Source organism: Platalea leucorodia (genome assembly GCF_965183815.1).
Source record: "Platalea leucorodia genome assembly, chromosome: 2".
Classification (NCBI taxonomy): domain Eukaryota; kingdom Metazoa; phylum Chordata; class Aves; order Pelecaniformes; family Threskiornithidae; genus Platalea; species Platalea leucorodia.
The window spans coordinates 87673127-87689540 of NC_138824.1; the positions used below are offsets into that span (position 1 = coordinate 87673127).

A 16414-nucleotide genomic window follows, 5' to 3' on the forward strand; every position below is an offset into this window, starting at 1 on the left:
CTTGGGCGCGTGTGGAGGCATAGCTGACCTTCAGGAACTCCAGAAATACAAATATGTTGCATCTGTGAAGTCTACTTTCCTAATGTATGCCCTAGTGAGCATTCCCTGGCATGTGTGGTAGCTGAGTGAGATTATTTTCTTTTCATGACTGAGCATTTTGTTCCCTGGTTTTGTGCTTAGTCATGGGCAAATTTGCTTTTCTAGTGTTCGTAATTCACCAGTTCTGTCAAGAAGACACCTTCAGTATTACATAATCTGTGTAATCTTAAATTCTTCCTGGGAAGGCAGGTTGGAGATTTGCAGTTGGCCTCCTGATGCTACCAGAAACAGTTCTGCACCCGTATTAAACCTAGATTTCTTTAAATTAATATTTTGTTGGCCAAGCACAATGAATTTTTTTTATTACATCTGCTACTTTTATATTAGAAGCTTAGTTTTTCTGTCAAAGGAGTGAATAACTGTGCTGAATGCGAACTACATACCTTTGATTCCTTCATCTGTTTATTGCTGTTTTAAATGCAATTTAAAAAAAAAAAAAAAAGTTTGGTTGCATGGAAAGAGCAAAGTGTTCTTTCCATGAATGGAAGCTGTCAAGGAAGCAGACTTACCTGCTGAAGTCAGTTCTTAGTGAAATCAAGAAATCAAGCATCATGGAACAAATAAGAACTTCAAAATAGGGGTTTATTTTCATGTATTCACCAGTCTTTCATGGGAAGAAAGAATGCGTAAATGATGATACAAATTTAGCCCAAGTTTTTACTTAATGTTAAGGGTGTCAGGTTTTCTTTACACAAAAAATTCACCATTAAAAGTAAAATATTACTTGGGTTTGAAGTTTTAGGGATTGGTCTTTTTTTCCCTTTTTTTAAACCTACAGGTTATCAGAAATTAAGGAAATATAAGAAGTGATGATACAAGTAATTCCTAAAGTCCTTTTAAATTTAAGGTGCCTCTTCCTTGGATTCATAAGTACACAATAATATTCGTACTTAATTGCATGAAAGTCTTCAAACCCTTTTGTTTTCCACCAATTACTGATTGTAAGATATGGCAGGGAGCTAAAGGGAAGGAGATACTAGCACATTATCAGTAAAAAAAAAAAAAATTTTTGTATATATATATATATGTATCTGTCTATGTGTGCATGTATACATTTTTACATACTGATTTTTGTATTTTCTTTATCCATTTAAGCAGTGACTTTCAATTAGCCTGCCTACTAATATCAGGTCACTAAACTCCATAGCTGATGCTTTATTCTTTCATGTGGGTTGTCATTCGTTTGCTTCAGTTGGCTGGCAAAGGTTGTTGTATATCCATTACCAGCAACACAGCACTTTGCATTTCTGAATTGACAAGCAGCTATATTGACCTAGCGCTTATTATGGGTCAACAGCTGCGTTAACCGACGGAAGGACTGAGGGGCAATTAAAATGAATTGGCAAAAATATATCTTCCTAATTTACTCCAATTTGTTATTTATGCTAACATTGTATGGCTTCTATGGTGACACTAAACAGAATGGACCCAATAATGGCAATTAACATAAAAATATAATGGCTAATCAAATTGACAGCAACTGTTTCTCATCATCTCGACACACAATACATTATCAAAACAAACTATTATGAAGGAGGTAATTTCAGTGTTCTATTCAACCTGCTTCATGTGTGCAGTCAGGGAGATGTGTACCAGCAATTATAGCTGAATCTAAAAAACTAAACAAATAACTTAATCGCTGTCGTCCTCCTTTTTTCTTCTTCAGGAAGCAGTAATCAGGATTTACTAAAAATAACTGGTGTATAATAGTATAATGATGATGCATATCGTAGAATAGCTAATAAGGAATAAAATAAGCTTCTGTGTGCCTTTTTTTAAAATAGGTTCACATGAAGTGGAAAAAAGTATACTGTTAAAACATATAAAAAATAACTAAGCAATAGTAATAGTTGTCAAATGTCTCAACATGAGTTGCTTAATAGTTATAGATACTTTATAACACGTCAGTGGAAGTGTAAAATTAGCTGAATTTAGTAAACAAAACTTGGCTTGATTGGGTAGAAGAGTGAAAAGCTAAGTTAAAGCAGAATTCCAATAAGCAGAAATAATTTCCCCGTTGCTCTTCCACTGCATTTTCAAGATCATTCCTTGTGGTATATATTGAGTTGCAGTTTTTCGTTGGTCTAACCACATTCTTCGTTGGTGTTCCAGCTCATCAAGAAAATCTTGAAGAGTTCGTACATATCTGCATGTGTACTAAATGCATTAAAATGGACACTGCTTCCACGTTTGATGCTGTTACGGTTATCTCACTCTTAATTGGGATTTTTGTAATGCACAACTCTTCAGGCCGTTGTTGGCCAATATTTGAACTCCAATATGTTAAACAGCAGGGACCGGAATATGGTTTTTGTTGAACAAGAGTTCAAGAAGATTAACTTGAAACAGTTTAGTTATAGCGTGGGCAAGATGGATCTCATGTCTATTTGAGCAGTCTTCTAGTGCACAGAGTGGCGACAGTGATACATATAGTCATGTACTTCTGAAGTAGAGGAATAGCACAGAGGCTTGACAAAACTGACATTCAGAGTGTTTAATTGTATATCATATTCCACGTGTACACACCTGCAGATTTTTTTAACCAAATGTGTGATTACTAATATGCAGTAGCCTTCACAGATGTGTAGAGCAAGGTGACGACATAGCTGTAAAGGTATATATGCACCTGTTCTTATTTGAATGGCATGTTCACAATTTATGTAACCACAGCTGTGCATGTGTATGTGGGGGAAGCGAGGGAATACAGCCAAACACCTGTATTCATCAAAAATATACCTTAATTCTTTTTTGAGATCATTGCATTGTACAACATACTAAAGCACAACAGTTATTGCTTTGTCCCATCATTCTTATGACTTTCATTTTGTTGCTAAAGCATTGTCGTGATATACTTATCTGTAAGAATGGATAAATGCGACTTATGTTTCTGTAAGAATGGATAAATTTAGTATTATTTATATAAATGCTTGGTGTAAATTGTGAGAAAAAGTGTAGAGATGTAGTAAAGAGATTTTGCAGCCTAATAATAATAATAATAGTTCCAAAATCTGACGTGAATGGAACATATAAACCGTTAGAAAAAACCCGAAAGAATCACCTTTTGATAGTGGACTTAGAAATGGGTGCAAAAGATACACTTTTGAGTTGGGTTTTTAATTACTGTCATCTTATATTACAGTATTCTGATAAGGCCCTGTACACTCAGCTCTGCTTTTACCGATACATTTTTGATGTGGAGTATGCAATGGATAAAGTGATTCCTGAAGATGATAAAGGTAAGTTTAAATTTTTAATTCATTAACTATAGTTTAATAGCAACTTACGTGCTAGAAACTAGTACATTTGTACTCTTCAAATCTGAACTACAAGGCTGTAATCTGAAACAGAAAATAGAAGAAAGTATGGATTTAGGAATCCCCTGTAAGAGCAATGTGTTGTGTTGGAGTTAACCACTTTAATAATATATGTCTCCTTTCTTATTTTGAAGTGACTGCACTTTGGAAAAAGTACTTTTCTTGCATGTTACACCATTAGAGAAATTTCTTTGCGTGAAGTTTGAAGGACACATCAGTTCAGTAGGTAGATTAATTAAAACATATGTATACAATATCTAAAAAGCCAATTAAAAATTATGTTCCACTATTAATATTGAAGAGACACTTTTTTATCAGGGAGGAGATGATGGCACAAGAAAAGCAGTAATGCTAATTGTCTACAAAGCTCTCTTAAATATACAGATTAAGCTAATATTAGGAAGATTTTTTTTCTTCTCTTCTTCCAATTACCATAACATTTCTGAAGTAAAACATTTCTAAGCTGTAATGGATCCACGTGTTTTGTGCAGCTAAGTGATCTTCAAGCTGGCAGAAGAATATTTTTAAAGGTGGGCTAATGCTTGGCCGAGTTGGAATTCTGAATAAAGCTGTGTTTGGGTCCCACCACGTCGGGGGGGAAGCGTGTTGTCCACAGAGAGCGCTTCCACTGCATCCTCTGTGCGGTTCTGGTGCTGCCTGTGAAGAAAAGGTGCTGCTGCTGGAGACTGTTATTCTGATAGCTGCTCTGCTCTGACAGCCTTCCCCACCCCTGCCCTGCGTCACCAGCTAGGTTGCTGGGTGATGGAAAGAGACTAAACAAAACTTAGTCTTTCTAAATGTTATTTTGATAAGCCTTGTGTGAAAATCAAAATAGTGTAACCTCTTAGCTAAAAAATGCTCAAATAAGCAACAGTCTGTTTTTGGACTGTTGTACTTAAGTTTCTTCCATTAGAGGTTTTCATTTCCTTTCCCAGTCCCCCTAAGAGGGTGAACTCACTCTGATGCACTTCAGAACGACTTTGTACATCCAAAGAAGGTCACGCTGTATAGCCATCTCAGTATAACACAACTCTGTAGATGTACTGAAGGAATGTTATATGGTGGATGCTACTGCTAGCTGAAACTGAATTACTTGTGTGTAGATCTCTTGCCTAATATAAGGACGTAAGAGTAGAAGAGGCTTCATGGGTAATCACATCCAATCCCCTGCTACTGCAGACCACCACATCTTTAAGGACTGCAAGTTTATGGCGCTTCATTTTGAAACCTGTGGGTGGTTCTTCCCCCTTCACTGCTGTTCAAGATGCGTTTCAGACCCTCGTTCTACGATAGCTGAAAACTCACTATAATTTTCCCATTCTAACTTGTTTGTGGCTGGTTTATGTCCATTCACTAAATGTTTATTTCTTTTCCTTCCCTGTTTCTCTCCACTATGCTTTTGGAAACAGTGGTAACATCTCTATGTTGTTTTAAACTAAGGCAGAGACACTCTTAGCTTTCTTCAGGAAGAATTGGTCTCTGCTGCATGATCCTTCCTCTTAGCACCTTTGTGTGCAGTCTTTTCTAGGTTGAATTAATCTTTGAGTATGAGAAACTAGAAATTACATTGTATTTTACATGGTGTCTATCCAGTGGCTTGTACACTGGATCTGTACGTTTGCCGGAAGTACCTCTGCTGGTGCTTTCTTGAGTCACCTATGCCCTGTTCATAGCTGTTATCATATCATTAACTTGTAGTTAAGTAATGATAGAAATCTTGAGGTTTGAGGGTTTTTTTTTTCCTCCTGTCATTTTGGAACCATGAGTTCATATCTCAGGTTCATGGCATTTTGTTTTACTTTAATTTTCTTGGTTTCATTCATTTTGGACTGCTTAATCTCATTTGTAATTTTAGACTTCAAGGTTAATGAATTATCTCTGAAAAATAGTATGGTGGCTTCTGCATTCACATAATTTCCTACCTTCTGCCTTAATCAGAAAATGTTTCTTGGACCCTCACCTCTAATTGGAGAAAGTTCAATAAAATTAGTTTCCAGAGTAATTCTCAAGGAATTGCAAGAACTCTGCTAAAACCTTCTGTTCTCTTGGACAGTTTACCTTTCAGCATGGTGTATTTTTGTCTGTTTCTTAGCTGTTTGAAAGTTACTGTATAATCTTCTTCAGCTAGCCAGTGATTTCAGTCTTGGTGCTGTAGCAGGTGTTAAGGCCAGATAAATTAAATCTGTTAGTTTTCCTTTGAAAATTGGTTCTCTTCAAAGAGACTAGCTAGGTGAGTCTGGTAAAACTATGTACAATTTTGTCCCATTTTTCAGATATCCTTTGGGAGGAAGTCATCTTTCTGTTGCTCTAAACTACATGCAGAACTTGAGGATAATTGCCTATGGCTATTTGGGTTTTTTTATTTTTTATTTTACAGATACCAGTGTTCTGTTTTCTAGTAATACATGTTACTAATTTGATATACTTAATTTAAAACTCTGTAGGATTGGAATAGTTTTCATATTCCAATTTTGTTGTAGTTGTGAAGTGGAAATTTAGTGAACTCCCCTTCATAACATGAAGCTCATGTTTATTTTCCCTTGGAAGCCAAAAAATTTTGTTTCCATGCCATCATTCACAAACCATTCTGTCCTTGACCTGTGATGAGCATCATTGCTTTTAACAAAAATGGCAGCAAAGTTTTAATTTAGGTTTTGTACATCTTTGGTGTTTTCAGTCTCCTTTTTACTTTTTATGCAACTAAACCACTTATTTACTGTTGTTTTGATTTTAGTTTGGGGAGGTTTTTGCTTTGTTTTGGGGTGTTGTTTTTCAAAGCCTAAATTGCATGGGCTTTAGGTGATTCTACCTTTTATTGCCATTTTTCCTGAGTTTTTAAAGACCGGTGGTTCTTCTTTCTTGTAGATTCTGTTTATTCTTAAATAGCAGCTTTAGGTTGTTACTCATCTTGGAGTATTTGTCTATAAAAAGAAATGGCTGGAGATTCAAGATATAAATGTGTTTTCCACCGTAGTTTGAAAGAATTCATGTCTTCTCTCATTCAGAACCTTGAGATTTCCCTACTAGTTCACTTGCATTTTCTATACTTGCCTCTTCAAAATACAGAACCTTAGTTACAGAACAGGTTTTGTTTGTTCAGCTATTTATATTGAAGGTCCATACTATTTATTGAAATGGAATCTAAAGTAATAATTGTGAAATCAGTGGGAGTTCAAAAAGACATTCAACCTGCTCCCTTTCCCTGCAAGAGGATCAATACCATAGCCTACTTTTGAAAGATAGGCTGAATTTAAAAAACCTCTGGTGATGCAGGTTCTACAACTTGTCAGGTTTTACAACAAGTTTCTTCTGGTGCTTCACTGTACTTACTATAGAGAGCTCTTTATATGTAAGATGAACTTCAGTTTCTGAAGCTTATTCTGTGCACAATGGGTGACAGAATATTTTCTTTCTCTTAGAGTTTTACATATTTAAAACCTGTATGCTATTGTCTAAGTCTTTCAACTACAAACCTGAATTTTTTGGAGGAACAGAGGGAGAGTTTTCCACTTCTCTGCATAGGTTTTTTGGGTTTTTTTTTAGACACCTTCAATAGGTCACATCTGTCAGAGTGGAATACAGCAGAAGGATTAATTAGCATGTTTTGCAGACCATTCTTCTATTTATTTATACCAGTATGGTGTTTACAGTATTTGCAACAACATTGTTCATGCATATTTCATTTGTGATCTGCTGTAATCATTGTATGCTGTTGTTGGTCCATGTTTTCCCTGTAAGAATCAAAAATAAGCTGGTTGGTCTACATGATGCTTTATTGTTTCAGTGACTGGTGAAGTTAGCTGTCAATTATACCATCCAGGAGTATCTGGATTATATAGTTATGGGTCTTTAGTCCTATTACTGATAGTAGCATTTATCCTCCAAACAAATGTTTCCATTCACCTGGAAGTTTAAGGTCTGTCATGATACAGTTTAATATGTTAACACTGTGATACAGTGCAAGGTTCTTAGTTTTCACACTACGCAAACTGAAATTCTAAAATTCTTTGCTGTCTTTGTAAATTAGGGACTGTTGCACAGTTAGTATGGGATCAAAAAACAATTTAATTTTAACTATCACTATTTACACCTAATTTACAGAGAAAAATAATACCATAAGGGCTGTTTATTCTGAATTATCTTTTTAATCAGGAAAGGAAAAAGTCCTCCATTGTGACTAGTAACATACTCAAAATGTTTTCAGCACTTTCTTACACTTGGTTTTTCAAAGCTGGGTTGTGGGTTTAGTCAGACGTTCCTACCTAGGTGAACAGTCAGCGCAGTAAGAAGCAGCAGGAGTAGCAAAGTAGTAGCATCCTCTGTTCATTTGGATGAGAAAAGGATAGGTAAACTATCAGTGATTTTAAACATGTGATGTTTAAATACAGGAGTATGCTTGCTCTGTATGCCTTAACTTCAGAAATGGAAACCAATGTAGTTTTATGGCTATGTCATCAGGAGATCAAAATAGAGTGTAGTAAGCTTTATCTCATTATTCCATTCAAATACTGGTATTGTTAAATATTCAAAGATAGTACTGTTTTCAATTGCTTCTACAGTAAAATGAAAACCTTTAAAAATGAAGAGAAATGGAGCGCGCACAAACTCGGTACAACTACTCTGCCTCACGCGGATGTCTCTAGTTCAGTTCCCCCTCCTGGCATCAAACAGAAGTCTTCATGGAAGATGAGGATGCTGCAGTCTCCTTATTCACAATGACTACAGCATTATTCCAAAATCATTAGTATCACGGAGGTTGTTTATGGTGCTACATTTTTTTTTTTTAGAGAAATAGGATCCTGGTCACAGGATTTTTTCTGTCCCATACTGTAGAATAGGACTGAAAGCCACCATCTTTCCACCATCCCATTTCTAAGAGAGGGAAGGTCACAAATGTTTTTCCCAAGGCATTTAAGTATTTCGGGGGCAGAAATTGCAGAGATGCTGTGGTATATTCTTTCACAGAATATTTTCAACTATTGAGCCCATGATTATTGGATTCTGAAAAGTCTGGGCATAGCTGTTTAATGGGTAAGCAGTAGAAGGTGAGGATGGGAGGAAGATAACTTCGGGAAAAGTGGTTAAATTTTCCTGTTTGTTAGGAAGACCTACATCTTCAAAGTACATGCCACTTTGTGGAAACAGAATATAGTTGTTTTGATCATATACTCACGGACTGTGGTTTTGTAAAACCAAATGCATATTCACAGGATATTTTCACACTTTCATCACAGCTTTGTGTGATGCCTCACTCCACCCTTCTATGCAAACACCAAAAGTGCCTAGTTTACTTTATGGATGAATAAACTGCAAAATTGCGTTGGGAAAAATGAAACTCTTCTAAGCTGTGTGACCTAGACATAAAACCATAAAATTCAGCTCTGAATATTTGTGTGAATCCTGTCATTTCAGTGTTGGGTGTTTTTCCCCAGTATGTTCATAACTTGGTGTGCCAAGTAGCAGGTTGAAGTTGTTTTGGTTTTTTTTTTTTTTTATAACTCTTTGAAAGAAGACAGTTTATCTCTTTAGCTGGTGACGATGGTGAGCCTGAGGGAGACAGCCTGACTGCAACTGGGGTTGAAAGGCTGGGCCTGAGCAAGGAGGTGTTCCTGCTCCGAGTTACAGTGTGGAGGTTCATTCAGATAAAGGGAGATCAGGTGCGAGATGAAGCTGGAAGGATTGTATTGGATGTGAAAGTAGCGCAATGAAATGGAGACTTCTGGCATCAGAACAATTTGCCACATTTTTATCAATGTACAGGCAGGAAGACTACAAAAACGTACTTGTTGCAATAAATAAGAAACGGGATATAGTTATCTATCTGCGCTTTCCAGGGGAAGATAAGGAGAAATCATAGAAATAACGTACGTGCGTATGTATGTGTGCATTTATTTTTAAGACGGCAACAGGTGAAACTTGGCATACCTCTTTTCAGAGAGTACAGTTTGATAGACAAAGCATTTCTGTTTGCGTCACATCTCCAGACACCATCGCTAAGACTTCAGTTCACTATAGTGATCTTTACATCCAAGCAAACAAATGCTCCTCTGCACATTTGCTGTCAAGTACTTTGTCTTCCAATCATGTTGTTTTGAAGAGATTGTAAAATAATAATTTTCAAGAATTTAATCTTTGAGTATATCTTCAGAAGCACTTGTTCATTTTTCCTTAATGTGTTGTTTTGAAGAGGAAGATTTCTGAATTTTTTTTTTTAATTTGAGTCACCGTTTCTTGCGTATTTTTAAATCTCACTAACTTTTTTGAAAGCAAAAACTATTGAAAATTATTCACTGTAGGTTTTTTGACCCTTTTGAAGTAATGCATGGGCAGTTAGCTGATCTTTTAATCTTAAGGTATTGTCCCATAATGATCATACTTTTTTTATTGCCAGTTGGATATTTTTTACGTCTTAAATATGACTTTTTCTCCATTCTATTTCCGCTTGTGTGGTCTTTTTGTTAAACCTACAAAATCTAAGTAAACCTCATTACACTGCACATTTCTGTAACCCTTTCTCTGAGCGCAAAACTTAATGGGCTGTGACACCTCTCTTGAAGTTATGAATTGTTATTTTCGCTGCTTGTGAATTAAATAAATGGAAATAATGAGTTAAAACAGTTACGATATGTCCACAACATGGGAAATCTGTGGCATGACAGGATTGCATTTGTTGTGGCTCATACTGCTAATAAAATGGTTTTGATTAATGAAGACTTTTTTTTTTCTTGCACATTGTATTAATGTTAAAGGTAGGATGAAGTAGTGGCTTAACTAACTTCTGACTCCTCCTGAACTGGAATGGTTATTTGACCTCTTCAAATAAATATCCTGCTGCAACTGATAGTTTGGGGTTTTTTTCTGTATGTGGGAAAAAGTGAACAGAAATACATTTTCATTTGCACTTCAGGATTTTTTTTTTTCCTACCTAAGTGTATACATACATGCCAACTTGTTATAGCCCATGCAATGGTGTAGTCTCTCTAATGTCATCTGCCTCCTTTATCAGTTCTCTTGTGAGTTTCTCTAAACAGAAAATATTTTTTAAAGCTCTTTTTTCTTCACTGTTTCTTTCTTATCTGCAACTCTTTGACGTTTTTCTTATAGAGACCTTTCTCTTTCTGGTTTCATCTCTGTTAATAAAGCTTGGGGTTGTTTTTTGATGGGGGGCAGTTCTGTTGTTAAATGCAAGTCAGAAGTGACAAGACTTCTTTCATTGACTACTGCTTCTCACAGCAGTAAGCTCTTTTCTCTAGTGGAAAGTGCAAGACTAGCATGTTTTTCCTTTTAGAAGACTTGTAAGTTTGATGGATCTGGCAGTGTACTAAAAAAAAAAAAAAATTCCTGTCTTTTAGATACCAGAATTCTGATATTGATGCTAATTTTTTTTACATCATTTTAGTAGAAATTGGAAACATAAATATAAACAATTTAACTGTGCATAATCCATTCACTATACATGTGCCTAGACATCAGAAGGATAATGTAAAGCTAAGGCTTTAAAGAGATTTAAAAAAAGATACAATTATCTGTATGATTTTTAAGTCTCATAAGAAATGTATTTTAGAACTTGCCAGTGATGGCTCATAATCACTTTGATATTTTGAGGAAAATGGTAGCTTTAAACAGATGATACAGAATTTATTTTTAAAAATGTATTGTGCTTATACAGTTGATGGCTTTTATTTCCATAATGTTTTTTACTACATAATTATACATCTTAATTACGTAATTACCGTCATAATTATTATGTAATTACATGTAGTTCCACTAATTACAAAATCAGGAAGTGTAATTATCTACTAAAAACTTTCTGAAATCTTATTTGTTCACTAGAGATTATTTAAAAGACCAGTGACCTACTGAAGATGGTGTACAGTGTTGTACATAATACCAGCTCTCCTTTTCCCTTTTTTCATGGCCAATATAGTTTGAGAGAGTTGTGGAAGGACTATCATGTCTTTAATTATTATTTCCCTTAAAATTAGTTTGGAAACCTTGACAGTATTGCCTGCAAATTTGGAGCCTCTTAATTTTTGCCATTGATACCTTATATCTTTAAATTTAAAGATTCTGTAACTGAACTTACAGAAAGTTGCATAGTTTCAGTTAACACCTTTGTAACTTTATTCTTTGTATTTTGGTTGAGGGTATCTGGTTCAGGTATCTGGTGTCAGCTATAAAGATGTTTGGAAAAGTATTGTTTATGGCCATGTATGTGTGGAGTGAAACCTTGACTCCACAAAAGATAGGGGGAATGCAGCTGATTTCTCAAGGGACAAAGATTTCTTTTATTGAGGAGAACTCCTTTTTTAGTATTTGTTTTCCCGTATTGATATACGTTCATGTTTGTATGCTGATTTATTGCTTACTATTGCACATACTTGGTTATAAATGTGCAGTTTGAAACCAAAAATTGTTTACTGCATGTTAAAGAAGAGAAAATAAATATTCAGGACATTTTATGGTTCTTTTGTCCTGATATTTTATTAAAACTGGGCAGATAGAAACTCTGTTTTCTATATATTAAGTAAGTCATGTGCTACCTTCGGTAGATTGAATGAAAAGAATATTGTATAGTGTTAGATTTGGTGATTTTTTTTCATTCTGTAACACTGTGATGTATCAGAATGACATCAGAAATACAAAGCTTTCTCTCACACTCATCGTGACAGCAAACATGCATTTATTATGTCACAGTATTAAAGCGAACCACCAAGGGGAAAATACTTTCAGTTACAGAAAACAGAATTCATGTGAAAGAGATCGTGTAAAAAAGTAAGTGATCACAATTTTTGATACTAATAAAAAGGAAGAAAATTGTAATCTCTGTGTTAGAAGGAAAAGGTGAAATAGAAACATGAAGAAAACAAGTTACAGGAATATTGACATTTCTGTGGAATGCTTTTAAGACTTACTACTGTGTATGCACATGTATCGGTGTGTAATTTTTCTGTGATTATTATATAAGGCAACTCTTTTACTGTATACTTGCTAAAAGCTCTTTTAAGCTCCCAAACTTGGCCTGGGTCCACAGGTGATGTGAATCTGTCATCTTCTTGATGTTAAATGTACTTACCTGAACTCGCATCTGCTAAGCATACGAGTCCTAAGGAGAACTTGTCTCCAAACCAGTTTGAATTATATTGACCTTTAAAAGAAACACATAGACGCATTATTTGTGAACACAGGCTGTGAAAACAGGATCCTTATTTGGTCGCCAAGATTTACATTAATGCTGGAAATGAAATTATTTTAATTATACTTACTGAAGCACAATGACTGCACGGGAGACATTTCTTGTGAAATAACCTTTCTGTATCCTTAACAAACAAAGGATTTGTATCAAAGACATGATGAAAATATAGTTATGCTTTTTTCTCTAAGAAACGGATGGAGATAAATTCTTCTCTTTACTAAGGACTAGAAGGCTATGGAGAGAATAGCATAATGGAAAATACTTGTTTTATTCCGTAGGGGACACAAAAATGGTGCATGATATATGTATAAAAATGCAGCACAAGACAGAGAAATGTCTAAATGCAGCTTAAATTTGGTTTATTAAATCAAAAAATACTTCCCTTCATAAAGGAGTATTACATTTTTGTCATCTCTCCATCAGAAAAATGTGGCAGTATCAACCAATCCAGATTGATCGATTTCTGGGGGGGAAAAAAAATGGAGTACTTGAAGCCATGGGTGTTACTGCCATGAAAACAGAGTGCACAAAAAACTGTTTGGAGTACATATTTCAGAAAAACACGGGCAAGCACAACTGCTACCTCTTTGCCTCGTGCGCCGTGCGTCCACGCGCATAGTTTTCAAGTCCCTCTCTCGGCAAAGCCACACTCATTCCATGACAAAGAGCATAACTACCTTTTTCTTTTTGTTATGTAAAAGATCATCTCTTCATAACAATCCAACTACCAAATTTCATGTTTCAGGCTAATGTAATTCCATTGGCTTTTGAGAACAAATGAGTCTTCTGTGACAGGCCAAACCGTGGCTCGGCCTTGAAGAAAACAACCAGCAGGACGTTCTTCTGTCCTGGCTTGTCCCTCTTCTGTGAGGGGGTGAGAGGGGCGGCTGGTTGGGTTAGGGAGCTCTGTGTTTTTATCTAGCAGAAATGAGTTTGGAAGAAGTTGATTTGATCCTGCCAGGATTACAACTGTCAAATGCATATCAAAATGTTTTCCTATCTTATATTATTTAACTCAGAATATAATAATGTAATTATTTTGACATGAAAACGTTACGTACTGTGGTATTTCCACTTATCTTTAAATAGACGTTTTTCACTTTGTGAGAGATGCATGCAGTAAGACAAAACAAAAAATGAATAAAAAGGAGTGAGTGACAGCCTCAGCTAGTTTATTTAGATGATAAAAACAAATAATATTTGACGTTAATAGAATTTTACAGACTTGGAATTAAAACATTTAGCTATTTATGGTGTTGTTTTATATGTCTGGTGTAATGATATATGTTGCATAAACAGCCAGAAGAACATAACAGCAGCACATAGCAGTAGCGTGTTTATCAAGTTAATGTTTTTCTTGGAAATTGTGTTACATATTCTTGGGAGAGGGCAAAGGAGCATTAAAGAGAAATTTTAAAATACGTATTATTTTTATGCTGTTCATAAATCATAGACGTATGTATTCACCTTAAATTAGACTTCTTTTGATTTTTTTTGTTGGTTTGTTTTTTTTTTTAGAGCTGAGCCTGTAGTTTAAAACATCCTTAATGAAAAATAGTGGTGAGCGACCAGAACAACTATAGTTAACATAGTTACTAAGAGCATTAGCTTCCATGCTTTTGAACAGTAGTGGTAAACTCTAGTAATCAAGACTTTGATGTGGAAAATTCTTATTATTTCATACTTTAAATTTTTTATGGTACAGGAATCAATGGATTTGAAATTGGTTATCATGCATGCCATCTCATGATAACTTGACACATCATTCAGTTGTTTCAAATATTACTTAATTTAGGAAGTCCAAAGTGTAGCTTCTTTGTTGGAAACAAGTATGTCCATAATTTTGCAAAAGCAGCAGATGTTGGAACATAAAATGCATGCATTCAGTGAAGCACAACTGCTGCAGCTCTTCTAGTAGTTGCATTTAGAGAGAAAGAAAGAAAGAAAGAGAGGTTCTTATCTGAAGGCTTAGTTTCTGAAAGTCTGGATGCAAGTTTAAAAACAGTATTTCTATTTTTTCCATTTCTGTTATCCAAAGATTTATCAGCTGTTTCCCAGTTTAAGCCATACTTCAGATACCACAGTGATGCAAGCAGCCGTAAAGGTGACCTGGCTATAAGGACACAGAAAAAAAAAAAAAATTTTCTTAGTGTTTCCAGAAAAGGAAAACTGTGATATTTTTCAGAAATTACAGTGAAGTGTCCATGCCTTTTTGAACTTTTGAGTACGATCTGAAGTCTTTGCTTCGTTTTGGTTTTATTGTATTGCTGTGGCAAATTTTGAACATGAGAAGTATTCAGTCAGGAGTTCCTATTTAGACAAAACATGCTATTTGTTTCAGTATTTAGTCTATTAAAATATGAGCATGCCTGTGTTTTCTAACAAGTACCCAAAAGCATCCTTTTTGTTCTATTACAGCATTTAACACTAGTGATTTTTGATACAGACATGTATGCTCTGTCCTACTGGTGAATACTGATACGGCACTGACCCACAGGGTGTAGGGAACCAAATATGCCTTGTTTTAAGCTGTCCCTCCAGCACCCACTTTCGCCGGTGGTACCTGTGGGTTTCGAGGCACCTGTGATGTGGCTGGCTGCTGCTCTCGCCGATTCTCCATTTCCAGGTATCTCTGCTGCCCTGGCAAAAAGCACTCCCTCTCACTCATGTAGGTCCTGGGTTTGCTCAGCTCTTCCAACATGAAGGTATTTCGTTTCAGAAAGTGAGGATATTCCTGAGTGAAAAGGAAGAAGCAGTTCAAGTTACGGCAGCCACTGTAAAGTGTTTGTCTTAAACTCTAGTATAGTACCCAATATGTGTAGTATAAGAGAGCAGGTTTGATGGCAGTGGCTCATCACCTGCAGTTCCAGTGCATTGGTGCATTCTGGTTTTCCTTCTTTTGGTTCTATTAACTGCTTTTTAGGGGGGAAATAGGATCATCAGCATAGTGGGTTTTTTTGGGTTGGTTTTTTTTTTTTTTGAGAAATGATAGGCATGCTGAGCTTTCAGGAGCCCTCATCTTCACCACCACCCCCTTTTTTTTTTTTTTTTAAAAATAGTCTTACTGTTTAGAGATCCTTTGGAAATAGCTTTCAGTTTCCTGCTGCCATCAGCAGCCGGTGTCACCTGCTGCACATTTCAGACCCAAATCCTTCCAGGGATGGAGGTGCTCGCGCTTTACTGTCATGCAAGCCCTATGCCTGCCATTGGGTTAGCATTCTTCACCAAAAAATAGATGTGAAGGGAAAGTAACAGTACACTCAGACTTCACAAAGGTTTTATGAGGATAAATGAAAGAAGGGTAAGATACAACCACAGATTACCACAGGATAAGATAAACGGGTGATTGCCATGGTGAAGCCTCACGTTGCACATTCATACGTTAGGATGCCTTTCAGTTACTTGTCTGTGTGCCTCTACCCTAACTGCAGAAACAATATTAGTGGTTCAGCATTACACTTCAAAAATTATGTTGCACTTTGAGAGGATTTGAGTTGTTGAGGATTTTTTGTAACATAACTGCAGTCCAATATGCTATCGAACTACAACAATGAAAAACTACACAACTTCATTGAGCCAAATGCTTATTCTTCTTTAAGACTCTGTTGTTCTCTGTAAAACTCCTCTGTACATAAGGGAGGCCAACAGCATCCTGGCTTGTATCAGGAATAGTGTGGCCAGCAGGACCAGGGAGGTGATAGTGCCCCTGTACTCGGCACTGGTGAGGCCGCACCTCGAGTACTGTGTTCAGTTCTGGGCCCCTCAGTACAAGAAGGACATGGAGGTGCTGGAGAGTGTCCAGAGG

The 16414-nt window shown here is 36.0% G+C and overlaps 1 protein-coding gene across 1 annotated transcript in view; it reads left to right on the forward strand.

The window, feature by feature from the left end:
- The window catches only part of POLA1 (DNA polymerase alpha 1, catalytic subunit), a 207578-nt gene that overhangs the window by 158730 nt on the left and 32434 nt on the right, over window positions 1-16414 (forward strand). Inside the window, exon 36 of the mRNA XM_082335968.1 lies at window positions 3239-3335. Coding sequence (XP_082192094.1) covers window positions 3239-3335 — 97 coding nt within the window. The remainder of the gene's footprint in view (window positions 1-3238; window positions 3336-16414) is intronic.